Here is a 17538-nt window from a genome sequence, read left to right as displayed (position 1 = left end):
CATACGCCAGCATGGACCCCAGCTGCAGCAAGATGACTTTTGCTACGACTTTGTAGTCCGTGCTGAGGAGGGAGACAGGACACCAGTTCCGAACAGGGCCGTCTCCAGGCACCAGCGAAGGAAGCAGGTACCTGGGGCAGCCAATAGAAAGGGGCGGCACTCCGTCCAGTATCTGGGCAGCAGGTCTGGGTCTTCGGTGGCCGCTCCAGTGCTCTGCTTTAGAAGTCGGCGGCGAGTCTTCACTCCATCTCTTCCTCTTCAGCGGCACTTTGGCGGGAGCTCACTATGGTTTTCCTTTCCCCCCCCCCCCCCGGCCACTTGGGGTGGCAAAAAAGCTGAAGCCGACCCTGGTTCCGAAGGTCGCAGAGCATGACAGGGGGAGGACCCTGCTCCCCAAGGACTTGGCCCAGAAGGTGACAAGGTCCAGGGATAGGAAGACAGAAAAAGCAACAAAGTAAAGAGTATTGAAGTAAAAGCAGTTTAATGCGGTGGTTTATTTCATGAACTGTACATTATCAGTACCTACACAGATGTGTGTGTGTGTGTCTGTGTGTCTTCTACTACATTCCCTTGCTTTAACAGACAGCCTCACATTTACACTTAAGACTCATTAACTATCTAATGTAGTTATCTGATTTTCCTAACAATCACTATTTTCATATACTTGAGTGGTCCAAAATTCTAATGAAAAAAAATCAGCACAGAGTAGCTTTTGTAAAATCCAGGAATATTTTGGTAAAAACAAAAAACAAAGGGCTTTACACACTCATAACAAGTCTCAGGGGGTAGCAGTGTTAGTCTGTATCTGCAAAAACAACAAGGAGTCCAGTGGCACCTTAAAGACTAACAGATTTGGGCATAAGCTTTCGTGAGTAAAAAACCTCACTTCTTCAGATGCATGGAGTGAACGTTACAGATGCAGGCATTGTTATACTGACACATGACGAGAAGGGAGTAACTCGCAAGTGGAGAACCAGTGTTGACAGGACCAATTCGATCAGGGTGAATGTAGTCCACTCCCAATAATAGATGAGGTGGTGTCAATTCCAGGAGAAGCAAAGCTGCTTCTGTAATGAGCCAGCATCTGTAACTTTCACTCCATGCATCTGAAGAAGTGAGGTTTTTTACCCACGAAAGCTTATGCCCAAATAAATCTGTTAGTTTTTAAGGTGCTACCGGACTCCTTATTGTCATAAGGAGTCTGTGTGCGCAAAACAAGTTCTCCCCCCCGCTGATAATTTGGTCAAATTTGGGTAGTTTTTCCACAGGAACAGCACAAGGCACATCCCTCACACCATGGCATCCCTTCTGCCAAATTTCAAGACTCTCCTACACGACATATTTCCCCCATCTCCTTCTCAGAAATGGTTGAATCATTTTTGCTGAAGCTTTCCAAAGAAATTGGCCCTGAGGCAGACACCTAGCATAGAAAATTCCAGGTTGAATGGAAAAGTTGGGCAAAGCTGTAACTGAAAATGGTCTTCAGTGTTGGGCAATCTTAACTACGGGTAGTGGTACCAGCTCAATCACTGTCCTTTTGTTTGTCTGAGGCTATTGACAGGTGCTCCTAGCTGAAAAGGAGACCAAGGGAGCTGACTTTTAAAGCTGTTGTAATTTAGTTTATTAAGAGATTAGAGTTTCACCATTTATGCTCACCTATGCTAGAAAACTAGCTATTCCTCCCCACCTATCCTCCACCTTTTCCCTGCAAGTGCATTATGTGTCCTTTCCTGCCCTCAAACAGGACAAAATGTTTGCTAGGCTTCCCTAGCTCCATTACAGCAAGGGGAATCACAATGCCACCCTGCTAGTGAAAGGATCCTAGCTGGGTCAAAGTTAGTACATACACCCTTTTCTAAACCCCCACTCATGTTTCCAACGTAGATAAGTCCTCAGGGGTCTACTCTTATTCATGGGGTAATCAAGTGTACCCTCTCAAGTGTAAGGTTAGATTAGAAGAGAAAATTTTAAAATGCAACTGGTTTATTCCCATTTATGCTCTTTTTACTTTTCTTCTCATCTTTAAAAATTAAAATCCATGCAAGTAGATTCACCTTCAGTGGCAGTGATGAGACAGTGATTTCTAAACTGCTGTTTCATTGTTCAGTTATGGAAGCATTTTTATTTCTCTGGTTCCTACACAAAATAGGGCATGTCTGAATTGATCATATCCCTACAAACTTACACAGTTAGAACAAGTCACAGTGTGCCAACTCAGCTTTCATGTAAAGAAAAATTGAGGGTTCTAGTCCTCACGATTGCAGAGGAAACCTTGAATATATGAGCCAAAGGCACCCTACAATCAAGAAGGAAAGAACCTTATGAGTCAAGCCTAAAAAAAGCCATGATTTTTTAACATTTTCATAGATTCATAGATTCTAGGACTGGAAGGGACCTCGAGAGGTCATCGAGTCCAGTCCCCTGCCCTCATGGCAGGACCAAATACTGTCTAGACCATCCCTGATAGACATTTATCTAACCTACTCTTAAATATCTCCAGAGATGGAGATTCCACAACCTCCCTAGGCAATTTATTGCAGTGTTTAACTACCCTGACAGTTAGGAATTTTTTCCTAATGTCCAACCTAGACCTCCCTTGCTGCAGTTTAAGCCCAATGCTTCTTGTTCTATCCTTAGAGACTAAGATGAACAAGTTTTCTCCCTCCTCCTTATGACACCCTTTTAGATACCTGAAAACTGCTATCATGTCCCCTCTCAGTCTTCTCTTTTCCAAACTAAACAAACCCAATTCTTTCAGCCTTCCTTCATAGGTCATGTTCTCAAGACCTTTAATCATTCTTGTTGCTCTTCTCTGGACCCTCTCCAATTTCTCCACATCTTTCTTGAAATGCGGTGCCCAGAACTGGACACAATACTCCAGTTGAGGCCTAACCAGAGCAGAGTAGAGCGGAAGAATGACTTCTCGTGTCTTGCTCACAACACACCTGTTAATACATCCCAGAATCACATTTGCTTTTTTTGCAACAGCATCACACTGTTCACTCATATTTAGCTTGTGGTACACTATAACCCCTAGATCCCTTTCTGCCATACTCCTTCCTAGACAGTCTCTTCCCATTCTGTATGTGTGAAAGTGATTTTTCCTTCCTAAGTGGAGCACTTTGCATTTGTCTTTGTTAAACTTCATTCTGTTTACCTCAGACCATTTCTCCAATTTGTCCAGATCATTTTGAATTATGACCCTGTCCTCCAAAGCAGTTGCAATCCCTCCCAGTTTGGTATCATCTGCAAACTTAATAAGCGTACTTTCTATGCCAATATCTAAGTCGTTAATGAAGATATTGAACAGAGCCGGTCCCAAAACAGATCCCTGCGGAACCCCACTCGTTATGCCTTTCCAGCAAGATTGGGAACCATTAATAACAACTCTCTGAGTACGGTTATCCAGACAGTTATGCACCCACCTTATAGTAGCTTCATCTAAATTGTATTTGCCTAGTTTATTGATAAGAATATCATGCGAGACTGTATCAAATGCCTTACTAAAGTCTACGTATACCACATCCACAGCTTCTCCCTTATCCACAAGACTAGTTATCCTATCAAAGAAAGCTATCAGATTGGTTTGACACGATTTGTTCTTTACAAATCCATGCCGGCTATTCCCTATCACCTTACCACCTTCCAAGTGTTTGCAGATGATTTCCTTAATTACTTGCTCCATTATCTTCCCTGGCACAGAAGTTAAACTAACTGGTCTGTAGTTTCCTGGGTCTAGCACTAGGAAGAACCAGTCGCTTGTCTGTCTGCAAAGGCCAGAATATATGCAATTCGCAGAAGCATCACATTTCTGGATATGCTTATGGAGAAATGGTCATCCTGCCAGAAGGCTGAGGCAGAACTATAGGAACCTAGCGTTCCTTCTTTGTGATCTGGCAAGTACAGCTATGTCTACCTCAGCCTGCATGCAGCCTAGACAAGCCATTGACCAATACAAGCACAATCAACACCATCAGTATCAAATTAAACTGATTAGTAAACAGGATGACTCAGGTTAATACAAGAGCTTTTCACCTCTAGAGACTTATGCTCAATTCATTGTTATGGACAAAAGCTTCATGTGAGGACTTCTAGTTTCCAACCAATTCCTTAGCAGCAACTGCAAAATATACTGTCCAGTTCAGCGTAACAGCTGATATTCACCCAACGGGAGTACAGTGGTGCTGCTGGAGCTTGTGACTAAGGTGCACTGGCTAGACTACTGGGGGACCTACAGCCCACCGAGCCTGCCAGGACTAGGACTGCGGCTCCAACTCGTGCTATTAGTTTCCATTCTCACAAGCATCACGTCACAGATTTAGAAGAACCCCTCATTTTTCCAAGGGTCACAACATGCAGACATATTGGCTTCACAGTGGTTTAATATGAACAGAACTTGGACATTACATTATCAGACAGCAGCATGAAGACAGTTTGTGAATTAAAGCCCCACATCAAGATATATACACAGCAGAAACAGCCTTCAATCGCTCAGCACTTGTGCATGAAGGGAGTTTTTAAAAAGTGACTAATATAGATCAAAAAGGCAGCAGATTGCTTCGAACAAAAAGTTAGCAAGGCAGGACCATATATGCCACTTCAATCCAAAAAGCAGAATAACTGGTCAGTGCAGAGTGCTTCTTTGCAGAGTGCGGAGAGGAAAGGAGCAGACCTAGAGACTCCAATCTCCTTCTGGAACCCTCTCCTTGTTTGCATTACAAGTCAAAGATCCACCTTTCAAGCTGGCTCTGAATCCAGTGCCAGGATTATATTTCATGCACATTTTACATCAGCCACTCCTCAATCCGTGTCACTCCCAGGAGCAGCTCTCTCCAGGCTGCTTCAGTGACTTACTCTTCATTTGGGTTTTTCCAGCTTTACCCATTCCACCCCGAGACACTGAAGTTCCTCACTGGAAAAAAACCACAAACAGGAAGAATAGTGGATGCCCTGGTGGATAAGTTTGGCAGGAATCTTTGTGGATACAGTGGGGGGCCTAGTCATCCCATTTCTTCGTGAAGACAGAAAGAAGTCAGTTTACTGCACAGAAACAACTCAGAAGTTAGGAGCTGCCTCCCTCTAGAACCAAGAGGCTCACTACTTCTTGACCTAGCGCACTCTGCCCAGAGTTTACCTCTTCTGCTAAGTCCTTAGTGACACTACAAAGCAAATGGTAATCCTGGACCTGACTTTTGGGGAACCCCTGAGCAAAGCGCTCAACTTCATCTTTTACCGTTACTCCAAGGGAATGTGTATTTGTGGTGCATCAGCAGTGCACAGCCCATTGCACCCTCTCACCAAAGGGAAGTGCTTTTAAAGAGTAGCTACTTGGCTAGTTCCCATGTCTTTTCTCCCCCATACAAAAGCATGCCTGGCCTGCAAAGCCACCCTGGGGGACAAGGGAGGAGTGAAAAGGAAGGGCTGAGGATGGCGGATACTTGTGCTGCCAGTCTAAAGGCACACTTCCAGTGCAGATTACTGATCACAAACCTCCTGCCTCCAGACATAGGTGACTGGAACGCTTCTGCCACTCAGCACTATGCAATCTGGGAGTGACTGTGCCCTACTCCCCCCTCCCATTCTCTCTTCTCAGTGATGGGCAGGACCTTTCCCTCCAGGTACAGGGATTGGAGCCAAGTCTTTGGAGAGACAAGGCCAGTGCAGCTCTACTGACACCCTCTGCAGCGTGCCAGTCAAGAGCAAGCTGTGGCATTTTCTGAACTCATCAGCTGTCCCTGCTCTGCCCAACTCCACCAGACTGCACTCTCAGAGCACCTAGAGAACTCGCCGACAGCACAAACACCCCAGAGCTGCCAGCAGCATGTTAGAGAGGAGAGGGATCAACGCTGCTATGCTGAGCAGGCCTGTAATGCAGGAGATCTGGAGCAGGGTCAGAGTGGCATCTTGGGTTTCAGCACTTGCAGACGGCACAGGATGAAGGTCTCATGCAGGGTGGAAGGGGATTTATCGTGGGGATAAGGAAGGGACTGGACATCCTACCTGGCACCTGCTTGCTCAGTTTTTGGTTAAATCCTACTAACATCCTAAAACTTGCTGCAGTCACTGACCTATATGACAATCACTGTTCTGCTCTGGTGTTCTTTACAATGCTTGAGGCCGCATGGACAGGGGGGTGAAGGACGAGGCTGGAAGGACATCTTGTACCCCTTTTCACAGGGAAGGGGCAGCCCAGTCACATTGTCATAATGCCCTAAAACAGTTCGTGCCCCACCCTCACACTTACTCACTCCTGCCACCGGGTGCACAACAGCAGATTCATGGCTTAAATCTTCACACCCTTTGGCAGATATCAAAGCTCATCTGAACACAACACTGCTGCCAGATACAAAAAAGAAAAATACTGGACAAACGGGAAGGTTCAGAGAGGAAAAGCTGGTTCGGGAAAGACAGATTTAGTGTAAAAATAAATGTCATTTCTGCAGGAGGGTGGGTGGAATGGAGGAAGACGGAGCATCAGGATCTCCTACTGGCGGACTTTGCCTGGGACGTAATTCCTATCTATAGTTTCCTCTTGCAGGAACATGTGTAAGCAGCGCTCGTTCTGTGCCAGCGGGTGTCCAGCGATTCTGCCAGGGAACAGGGAGGAGCAGAGGTTAGCACGCATGCACCGGCTGGAGCCCCATCTTAAGAGAATAAAGGCAAACACCTGGGCCTCAGAGTCATGTAGAGTGAACGGTCAATTCCACTGTCATTAGGGGCAGAGGAAGAGAGAAGCTGCAGCACTTACACATGTTGTCAGAGTCAGATTCTATACACATGGACAATGCACCTGATCAGCTCTGCTAAGGACAGAGGGGCAGGTGCATAACTCATCTCCTCACTCCCAGACAATCAGCTCTAGGAGGACAGAATTGCTCGTGACAACAGCAGTGATGGTCAGCTCTGCAGCCTCACGACACCAGACTAGCACAAGAGGAAGATGGCAGCCCCAGGATTTTACATGCTTCAGTGCCACACTGAAGTGCAGAAAAGTATCTAAACAATCGCTCCCTCGGGACAACAGTGCTGCAGAGGCATTGCACTGAGCCCCTAGAGGAGAAGGGAACGTTGTGTTGCACATCAGTGCTCCCTTTACAAAGGATTTCCTTCAGAGCTTGACTATCCGGTCAGAATGATGGTGGCTGAAGTGTGAGACTCTAGGTAGGTGGCGGGGGGGGGGGGGCGGCGGCAGTGGAACAAGACTCCAGAACTGACACTGCGACTGCCCTCATCCCCATCCCTGTTCCTAGGGCCATTAACCAACATATGAAGTACAGGGCAAGCCCAGGACATGAAGCTTACTTGTTAATAAACTGTTCTAGTCCCTGCCTCCTCTCCTCAATGAAAGACTCCTCGAAGATCCCCTCATCTCCTCGAAATGGAAGCTGTCGTTTCAAGGCTTTTCCAGGCAGCGGTGGCACTACAATCTAAAAACACACCAGTGTGAGCTAGCAGAGGAGTAGGAATGGACAGGCCCCTCAAGTGGTCACTCTTTCACAGTGATCCCCTCTGGCCCACAGGCTGTGCTCCTACACCGTTCACTAGCTCGCTGGGAGAGCAAGGCTGTCAATTCTGGAAGCTCCTCTCATTTCCTGGGATAGCCGCCCACAGCAGCCTCTCCTGCAGACCTGCAAAGACTGTTCTCACAGCCCAAGCTGGTTAAAACCTGGCTATACAGGAGCAGGATTGGCGTAACGGTAACAGGAACAGGTCTGTGTGCAGAGGCCCTCACCTTACTGTCTCGCTCCAGCTCACTCTTCAGCCATTCAAAGTCACTGTATCGCCTCCTCACACAAGACTCTTTCAGTTTGAAGATAGGGAGGTTTGTCTGCAAGGAAGGAGAGGTTGTTAATTTGCAGATTGCTGTAGAAACCAGGCTGACTTTACTGCTTCCTACTGAAGTCTGCAGAGCTGCATTCAGAGGCCTGAAACCTCTAGACACGATAGGCATTAGAGGTCAGTAAAGAGTGCATATAATGCTGCAATACAGGAAAGTATTTGCAAGCCTCCCTGTGGTTTTTCAGAAAGAAGCAGGCGTTTTTCAGACTCCTCTGGGCAGAGAAGAGTGAACAGTTCACCCAGATGTCCTTCACACTCCATGAGCTATGCTTTCAGATGCATGGTCTCCCTTTTGGGTGCACTGATGGTGCCTATGCTTCCATTTCACATGTGCTATTTGTAACTTCAAGAAGAATCTAGGCCTCAGCCCTTTCAGATGTTCACCCTTATGAATTCCAAACAGCATTACAGAGGGAGATGCACTGCCAGAGACCTCACTGCAGACCTTAGGATCTTTTTGAAGAGGTTGAGGAAGGAGGTTAATCCCTGACTACATCCAAGCAACAGGCTGAGACCTTGCTTTAAGATCTCCAAACAGCAGTAGCAACCCTCCCCGTTGCCAGGAAAGGCTTTTGCATGTCTAGCTATGTAGCTTGGATCTAGCCAGGAGCGTGTAGGCATTTTCCCAAAGCTGCATTAACTCTGAAGCCTGATCTCTCACCTGGTGATTATGTTAACTCCACCTTCCCAATGCTGACCCCCCCCACCCCACCTCACCCCCCGGGAGAAATTACAGAACTTTATGGGGAGGGTGGGGGAGAAGGGGAGGTAACAAAAGCTCTTGGATGAGCTTTTTAGTGACCAGATACACGCTCATGTTAAACCTATTGCGGCTACATTTAAACAGTTCTTACTAAAGCCTCTGATCAGCTTTTAGGCAGTTCATCTGTATGGTGCCAGCAGGGACTAGAACTGCAGAGAAACTCGAGATAGTTTCCTACTGTTTTCTAGCAGCCACCTCTGGCTGACTGAAGAACCAACAATGACAGTTTTTTGTGGGAGTGGGGAGTATCAACATCCAATCCTCAGATGGAAAATCAGTCATGTGAGGTGTGAGGAGGACAGTAAAATTAGCTAATGAGGAAAGACTGTATCCTCTAAGGGGCAGGGACTGTATCTTCCATGGTTTGGAAAGTACCTACCACACAGAGCACAAGCACAACATACATAATCCCACAGGAGAGGGGAGTAATTTCTCAGTCTAAGTAATTACTCATGGGACCATGGCAATGCATGGCACCTTACAAGGACACCCTGCCCTGAAGAGCTCACCGCCTAAGGCAAGACCATGCAAAGGGATGTTGAGTAAACAAGGAGTGCTCAGCCATACTGATTATGCAGGCTGTACTGCACAACCTCCACGGTTGTGCTACTTGTTTGTATAAGCATATCCATGTTTAGGACTAGAGTTTGTCTATAATTGGTAGGTAATTAGATTGGCAACCAAAACACAAAAGCCATTCAGCACCCAGTTACCTTGGAAGGCTGTTAACTAGCAGCTAGCCAAGACACAACAAAAGTCCCCCTCCCCTAAATACTGTTCTCGTCTCTCTGCCCCAATTGGAGCGAATGCCCCTGGAGACACAACAGAGCACCTGTCTTGGTTTCTGAGCAGTGCGCAAGAGGCAAGTGTACTCTACTTACATAAAGAGGCATTCCAGCACTAAGGAGGGGCACAAAGTGGCTGCACTTGGACTCATTGGTGCCAGCAGAATACACCTAAGAGGGACTGAGGAGTGCATAAAATCACTGACTTTGGATCTAAGCAGGACCTGATGTTTGACCATCCACTATTCTTGTTCACATATAGAGAACGAGACTGCACCAGGTTCGTGGGATGTAGTGGCCTCTTGAGATCCAGCAGACATGTTGGGATTTACCACCTTCTCTGCAGCACTGGACAGGAATCCTCTGTTAGATATGGTAGGTGTATCCCTCTCAGAATTCGGTAATTCCAGGGGCCTTGGTCAACCCTTCTGAGATCAGACTGAGGTTCTACAGGGTTGCAGACTTCTGAGGCAAGGATGCGGTGAGATCCTACACCTCTATCACTACGCTCAAGTCAGAAAACAGCCATGCCAACAAGATAAAGCCTGTTTCCCTGGACAGGACTGGCTGTAGACATACTCTGACCTTGAGTCCTTTTCCCATAGTTCAACATGCAGCCAGATGTGCTTGAGAGACAGAGGTCCATGCGACCCAACAAAACAGAGTGAAATGACCCAGGCCTCTGTGGGTCCGTCTACACTGCTGCTGGGAGCAAGCATCCTGCCCAGGCAGACAGACTCGGGCTACCAGGGCTCGAGTGAGCACGTAAAGAACAGTGGTGTGGACGATGCGGGGTTCCGAATCCGCACCGACCACACTTCGAGCTGGGGGTCAGGTGGGCTTGAGTTGCTGCCTGAGCTGGAATGTCCACACTGCCGCCAGCTTGAGCTTGACGGGTATGAGCCTGTCTACCCAGCCAGCAGCTGGAAGCCAGCCTGCCAGTGCAGACATCCCCCTGTGGGCTCTGTGTGAAGTACAGGGAATTCATAGACCAGTGTTCAAGGGCCTCACTCACTAGAACCTTCTGCAGGGGACTATTTTAGAAAGGAAGCAGAAAACCTTGTAGTCCCAACTCCCAACAGCATTCCCTTTACAGTTTGCAGTTGGAAAATGAGAGGCTACCTTGGTCATCTCAAAGGTTGCTGAAAGGAGGTCAAGGGACCCTTTGCGGGATCCTTGTATGACACCCCCACCCCACGATATAAAAACTCCACAGCCCACCTGTGCCACAACAACTGGTTTTCTGCCAGGGCCGGCGTTAGGGGGTAGCAAGCATGGCAATTGCCTGGGGCCACATGCCACAGCACCCCCGCCAAGTTCAGTTGCTCAGGCTTTGGCTTCAGCCCCAGGTAGCGGAGCTCAGGGCCCTGGGGCTTTGGCTTTCTGCCCTGGGCCCCCGTGAGTCTAACGCCGGCCCTGCTTCGAGGGCCACCTGAAACCTGCTTGCGGCCCCCGGACCGCTGGCTGAGAAACACTGGTTTATAACACAGCAGCACCTCCAGTGTGCTCAGCAATCCCCAGAGACATACAGAGGGTGGCAGGCCCTACCCCACAGGGCAGTGGGAGGACGAAGGGCACACGTTGTGTGATCTGTCACTCTGCCTGCAGCCACACACCCAGATAAGCGGCCCGCCCCGCCTCTCCCCCAGCCATTGGTGTCCGCTCCAGGCTGCCCAGGGCAGCGGTTTGATGCAAGCCCAGGAAGGGCCACCCGAGCCCAGACATGCAGGGGCAACTGCGGGAGCCAGTTCGCCTCTGTCTGCTCTCAGCAGCCGGGCCCCTGCCCGGCCCCCCAACTGTGAGCAGCGGGGGCTCCGGGCCAGGCGGTGCTTCAGCACAGCACCTAGCGAGCCTGGGCAACAGCAGGAGATGCCCGGGGCCCTAGTGGGGCGGGCGCCACCACCTGGGAGCCTGAGCAGGAGTCCCCTGCCCCCACCACCCTCGTCCCCTCAACCGCACGCACAGCTCGCAGCTGCTATAACGCCCGGCCCGGCCCCGCACGCGGAGCTCGCAGCTGCTGTAACGCCCGGCCCGGCCCCCGGCCCCTCACCCGCATGCGGAGCTCGTAGCTGGTGTAGCGCGCCCGGCCCGGCCCCGGCCCCGCACGCGGAGCTCGCAGCTGCTGTAACGCCCGGCCCGGTCCCGCATGCGGAGCTCGCAGCTGCTGTAACGCCCGGCCCGGCCCCTCACCCGCATGCGGAGCTCGTAGCTGGTGTAGCGCGCCCGGCCCGGCCCCGGCCCCGCACGCGGAGCTCGCAGCTGCTGTAACGCCCGGCCCGGTCCCGCATGCGGAGCTCGCAGCTGCTGTAACGCCCGGCCCGGCCCCGCATGCGGAGCTCGCAGCTGCTGTAACGCCCGGCCCGGCCCCTTACCCGCATGCGGAGCTCGTAGCTGGTGTAGCGCGCCCGGCCCACGCCCACGGTCTGCGGGTTGAAGATGTCGATCTCCAGGAAGTTGCTGGGCGGCCCGTACGCGTCCGTCAGGTCCTGCGGCTTCGAGTTGAGGCGCCGGGTATCGGCCACCGCCGCGTCCGCCATGATGGAGCGAGCGAGCCCAGCCCGGCCGCGCCGCAATACGTAGCGGCCCCGGAACGCGCACGGCCCGCCCCGCCCCGCCCGCCGCCGGCATAAGCCAGGGGCGGATCCAGGGTCCGGGGCGCCCGTGTCCCGGCCCCGGAACCGGCATGGGCAAGTCTCACCGCCGGCCCCAGGGCCGCGCAGCCCCGCGGCTCGGGCAACGGCCGGGCCCAGCGAGCCAGGTCCCGGGGCCGGCCCGCGGCCCCTGAACGCGGGGTGCCCGACCCCGGCCTCGCCCGCCACGCGAGCGGCGGCAGCGGCATACAGGGTCCGGGGTCCCCGGGCCCCGCTGACGGGGCGGTCATACGCCGCGCTAACCCTGGAACCTGAGTAGCGTGTAACCCGCTCCCGTGTAACCCGCCTGGGCCCGAGACCCTCCCCCCCACACACACACCCTGTCTGGGCCTGAGCCCCCCGCCTGGGCCGGGACCCCCCCCCCCCACACACACCCTACCTGGGCCGAGACCCCCCCCACACACACACACCCCGCCTGGGCCGAGACCCCCCCACACACACACCCCCGCCTGGGCCGGGACCCCCCCCCCCCACACACACCCTACCTGGGCCCGAGACCCCCACAGACCCATGCCGGGCTGAGCCCCACCATGCAGATCCCTCACACACCCCATATGGGCCCAAGACCCCCACAGACCCCCACAGGGCTGAGCCCCACCATGCAGATCCCTCACACACCTCGATTGGGCCCCAGACCCCCACACAAACTCATATAGGACTGAGACCTCCATGCAGATCCCTTATACACTCAGGGCCGGATTAACTCTCCTGTGGGCCTGGGGCTATTAGATTTTGTGGGACCCCTGTATACAAATATTTTTCTTAATTTAAAACAAAATTATCACAATTATGGCATCGAGGCTATTAAGGCTATACTAAACTTGCCTTTTAATTAACATAAAGCCGTTCTGTGGTTACATTTCAGTCTTAAAACGTAGAATATAGTGAAGTTAATTCAAAATAGACTACTTCTTACCTTAGAACAGCTGTTATATTAGTTTATTTCTGGGAGGGAGTTTGGGTGCAGGAGGGGATTCTGACCTGGGGGACAGGGTTGGGGTGCAGGAGGGGGTGCAAGGTGCAGGCTCTGGCTGGGAGGTGCTTACCACAGGCAGTGCAGCAGGGCTCAGGCAGGCTTCCTGCCTGCCATAGCCCCACGCCGCTCCCAGAAGCGGCCAGCTGCTGGCATCTCTGCGCACCCCTGGAGGGAGGGGGCAGCATGTCTCCATGCGCTACCTGCGCCCACAAGTGCCGCCCCCGCAGCTGGGGGTGCAGAGATGTGCCAACAGCTGGCCGCTTCCGGGAGCGGCGTGGGGCCACGGCATGCAGGCAGCCTGCCTGAGCCCTGTTGAGATGAGGCCCCCCTTAGCCCAGGGCCCTGGGCTGTAGCCCCTAAAGTCCCTGCGTTAATCTGGCCCTTCATACACCCCATATAGTCCCGAGACCCCCACATAAGGGTGTGCGGGACTGACAACCCCATAATAACCCCACATACAGGGCCGGTACCAGCGCAGCAAGCAGGCGCCTGGGGCGGCCCATGGAAGGGGGCGGCATGTCCGGCTCTTCGGCGGCAGTTCCCTCACAGAGGGTAGGACCTGCCACCGAATTGCCGCCAAAGAATGAAGCGGCGGCAGTAGAGTGCTGATCGCAGCTTTTTTTTTTTTTTTTTTCCGCTTGGGGTGGCAAAAACGCTGGAGCCAGCCCTGCCCACATACACCGTATATGGGATCAAGACCACCTTCACCCTTTATGAGACTAGAGACCCCACATACATGTAGCGGTGCTGGGACAATGTGTACAGTGGGGGTGCTGAGAGTCATTGAACCAAACTGTAAACCCTGTATATGATGGAAACCACTTCACGCCAGGGTATGCAGCAGCACCGCCACACCCCTAATTCCAGCAATGATGCATACACCCCAATGGGACCAAGATCCCTACCTACGATGGCCTATATTGGACTGAGACACCCCATAGAGACTTCCACATTTGTTACATATGGAAATGATAAGGCCAAAAGCAGCCCACCAGTATTATTATTATTATTATTATTATTGCTTTATCTTGTTTATCTTGCTCTTCCTAGACACTGGGGATCTGATTAGGGAAACCAGACCGACACAGACACTGGGTGCTGTGTCACACAGAAGCTGGGGCTACCCAGGCTATCATCAGGGGATAGCAAGACTTTAGGTAAGATAGACATGTGTGGACCATGTTGTTATAAATTCCTTTCCTCTAAATGCTTTGTTCCTTCTGTTAAGATAAGTAATATTCTATTTTAAGACAGCCATCTGGGTCACCCTATGCCACTGGTCACAGACTCCTGAGGGGCGGGAGGGAACTGCAGGTACCAAACCCAGTTGGACAGGCTGGGTAAGTGTAGTAACATGGTGCCAGGTGACACATGGGGGGAATGGAATCCACTTCAAGCCAGGGGGCACAGCAGCACCCCCAGTTCCAGCACCTATGAAGAGATGTTAAAATTAAAGCCTTATTTAATACTTTACATTTCAAACTCTTTATTGTTTTTCCTTATCTGTATCTTTAATATGTTAAAAAGATTTGTAATGATGTGTTTGCCATGGTACTAGGCAGGCTGAGGTCTCTGTTTACCACACCCTGGCCCTTGTTTAACACCATTTAAAGTTAGGCAGTGACTGGGTTATGTTAACACTTTGGCCCCTTTATTCCAACTCAGTTAATACAACAGCACATGTCAGCATGACATAGGAATGAGACCGAGTGCTTGTGGTTATTGCTAATGATGGTATTCAAAGTCTTTCACCAATGCAAGAACTCTTGTCATTGGTTCAGATCTGGCCAGCTTGGTAATTACCACCTGATGGGTGTTTCAACAGCCCCTTCAGTCCTGCATCCCTTCAGTTTGGTGTCCCATGCGTAATACTGATCCTGGGTTCACCTAACTGGAACATGTCACCCAGAAGCGAGATGTAGGGGAATTTAGGAAGTGCAGGAGCCCTACATCTATCCTTGGCACAACTTAAAAAGAAAAACTAGAACCAGTGAAATGTTGGAGGCTTCTTAGGTCCCAGTGAGATCTAAGTGGCAAAGCGCTTGCAGAGAATTGTGTAAGACATTAAGATGAACAGTATTAGACCTGATTTGGAATGAAATGGTACAGGGAAAGAGAGGCATGTGTGTTTGTATATGCTCACTTGCATAAACATGTGTGTATATATTGGAACAAAAACATGGAATAATCTGTGCAACAGTTTTGAAAAGTTGAGACAATTAGTAGAGATATTAGCCCATGTCAGGTCCTGGTGATTGAATCACAAGGTATGTAGTGGGGGTGGGGTAGAGAGAGCTATTGGCACATGGAGGTAACCCATCTGCTCCCAGCAATATTATTTTGTGGGTTAGAAGTTGTCCAGGATGAAGCATTGGATCACTGATTTTTTGGGACAGTATATCGGATGGTCTCCTCTGGATGTTCTTTCCCATGTCAGCTTTAGGTTTATAGCTCTCCTTGCACCTTTCTGTCATGAATGGCCCTGCTTCTTGCACACACGCTTTTCATGGACCAAGACAAGACAGGAGTTATAAACCGAGTTCAGATGATAGCCAAGGGACTGTAATGCTAGAGGCTGTGCAGCAGAGGGCAACATATGTGAAAATACTAAATATTGCTCCTTTTTGACCTGAGCCACTACTCAAATTTCTGGGCCTTGGAAATGTTCCAGTTGGAAGCAGAAAGTGAGGGAATTTGATATTTTCTTTGATGCAATCTTGTTTACTTACAAGAAATGTAGAGTCCTGCTTCTCCAAATGCAGAAGGAACCAAGAACAAAAGGAACGGTTTCTTAGCTTACAACCCCAATTCTTTTTGCCAGTAGTTCCAAAAGCTCTCTAGCTTCTCCCAGGGACACGCTGGGCTCACAGGCTACTGCTTGGCTTTCTTGTTTTTTGCCTCTGTTTCTCCTTCTGTTCTCTGTGTTCTCACTTTCTGTGTGCTTTCTCTCTCCCCCACTCCTCACACAAATCAGCAAAACCCCTGCGCCCACTCACTTCGAACTCCGGAGTGTGTTCACAGCCCCCTTTGTCCTAAGTGCGGGGGCTTCTGATTAACTCATCCTGATCATTATGTTACTTAAAGGTTGCATTTACACCCAATATCAGAGAGGTTTGTGACCCATGCCATCATTAGTACCTATCAGCCTAACCATACCATATGTGTGCTCACTGCCCAAGCCTCTGGATACCAGTGACAGACATTACCATACACCCCCAAATAGATAAGAGTACAGGATTAGTGATGTTTGCAGAGGAGGGGTTGGGAGATGGTGGGTTGGAGGATGGGAGCAGCCTAGGCCCTGCACCAGAGTGAAGAGATGGTGGAAAGCAAAGTTTGCAGAAGCCCAGACCCTGTAGGGCAGCATTGGCAGAAGCAGGGGGGTGAAACAACCCAAGACGGGAAAGACAACCGGGGGAGGTTGGAGCACTCCAGACCCAAAGGAGACTTGGGCTGACCCCTGCACGTTGGCTGGCAGAGCTGGGCCAAGGAGATGCTGCTACGATTGTTTGGCACAGTCAGGTGGGGGACAGCCAAGGTGGCAGTGTGGGGGGAGCAGTGGGGTAGGGGGCATATAGGCCTGACATGGCGGGTGGGAGAAGGGGTTGCTGGCTGGCATGGCAGGCAGGGGAGGGAACATGAGGGCCTGGCACAGTGGTGGGTTGCTGGCTAGCACAGTTGGTGGGGAGGGGGCACATGGGCCTGGCAGCTGGGGGCATAGCAGGGGGGTCGCTGGCTGGCACGGCAGGCAGGAGGTACAGCTGGGGGCTGCTGGCTGGCATGGCGAGTGAGGGGGTAGAGGGGAGACAGCAGGAGTCTGCTGGCTGGCATGAAAGGAAGGGGGGTTGCTGGCTGGCATAGCGGGGAGCGGGCACAGTGGGGGATCGCTGGCTGGCGTGGAAGGAAGGGGGGTCGCTGGCTGGTATGGAAGGAAGGGAGGTTGCTGGCTGGCATGGCAGGGAGCGGGCACAGCGGGGGGGCCGCTGGCTGGCACGGTGGGGAGCGGGCACAGGGGGGTCGCTGGCATGGCGGGTGGGGGGGTCGCTGGCTGGCATGGTGGGGAGGGGCACAGTGGGTTCACTGGCTGGCATGGCGGGTGGGGGGGTCGTTGGCTGGCACGGTGGGGAGGGGCACGGTGGGATCGCTGGCTGGCATGGCGGGTGGGGGGGTCGTTGGCTGGCACGGTGGGATCGCTGGCTGGCATGGCAGGTGGGGGGGCACAGTGGGATCGCTGTCTGGCATGGCGGGTGGGGAGGTTGTTGGCTGGTATGGAAGGAAGGGGGTCGCTGGCTGGCACGGCAGGGAGCAGGCACGGGGGGGTCACTGGCATGGCGGGTGTGGGGGGGTCGCTGGCTGGCACGGCGGAGAGTGGGCACGGGGGGTCGCTGGCATGGCGGGTGGGGGGGTCGCTGGCTGGCACGGCGGGGAGTGGGCACGTGGGGTCGCTGGCTGGCATAGCGGGTGGGGGGTGGCTGGCTGGCACGTCAGGGAGGGGCACGGCGGGGAGCGGGCACGGTGGGATCG

General features: G+C 51.7%; 1 protein-coding gene across 3 annotated transcripts; it reads right to left on the bottom strand.

Moving 5' to 3' along the window:
- Positions 1–4364: 4364 nt before the first annotated feature.
- SNX12 (sorting nexin 12) lies at positions 4365–11950 on the bottom strand. Of its 3 annotated transcripts, XR_010561669.1 has the most exons (5): positions 11760–11950; positions 7733–7828; positions 7303–7427; positions 6069–6587; positions 4365–4912 (listed from the first exon to the last, which is right to left on the bottom strand). XR_010561669.1 is itself a non-coding variant. In XM_065411328.1 (4 exons), the coding sequence occupies exons 1-4, from the start codon at positions 11922–11924 to the stop codon at positions 6485–6487; spliced, it is 489 nt and encodes a 162-aa protein (XP_065267400.1). In that variant the 5' UTR covers positions 11925–11950; the 3' UTR covers positions 4365–6484. The 3 variants fall into 3 exon arrangements, 2 of the variants coding, with proteins under 2 accessions (XP_065267400.1, XP_065267401.1); XM_065411328.1 differs by having other exon boundaries at positions 4365–6587; XM_065411329.1 differs by lacking the exon at positions 7303–7427 and having other exon boundaries at positions 4365–6587.
- Positions 11951–17538: the final 5588 nt, after the last annotated feature.

The sequence above is a fragment of the Emys orbicularis genome, chromosome 9, assembly GCF_028017835.1.
Source record: "Emys orbicularis isolate rEmyOrb1 chromosome 9, rEmyOrb1.hap1, whole genome shotgun sequence".
NCBI lineage: Eukaryota > Metazoa > Chordata > Testudines > Emydidae > Emys > Emys orbicularis.
Note: the sequence above shows the minus strand (reverse complement) of the source record. Positions and strands in the feature narration are given on the sequence as shown.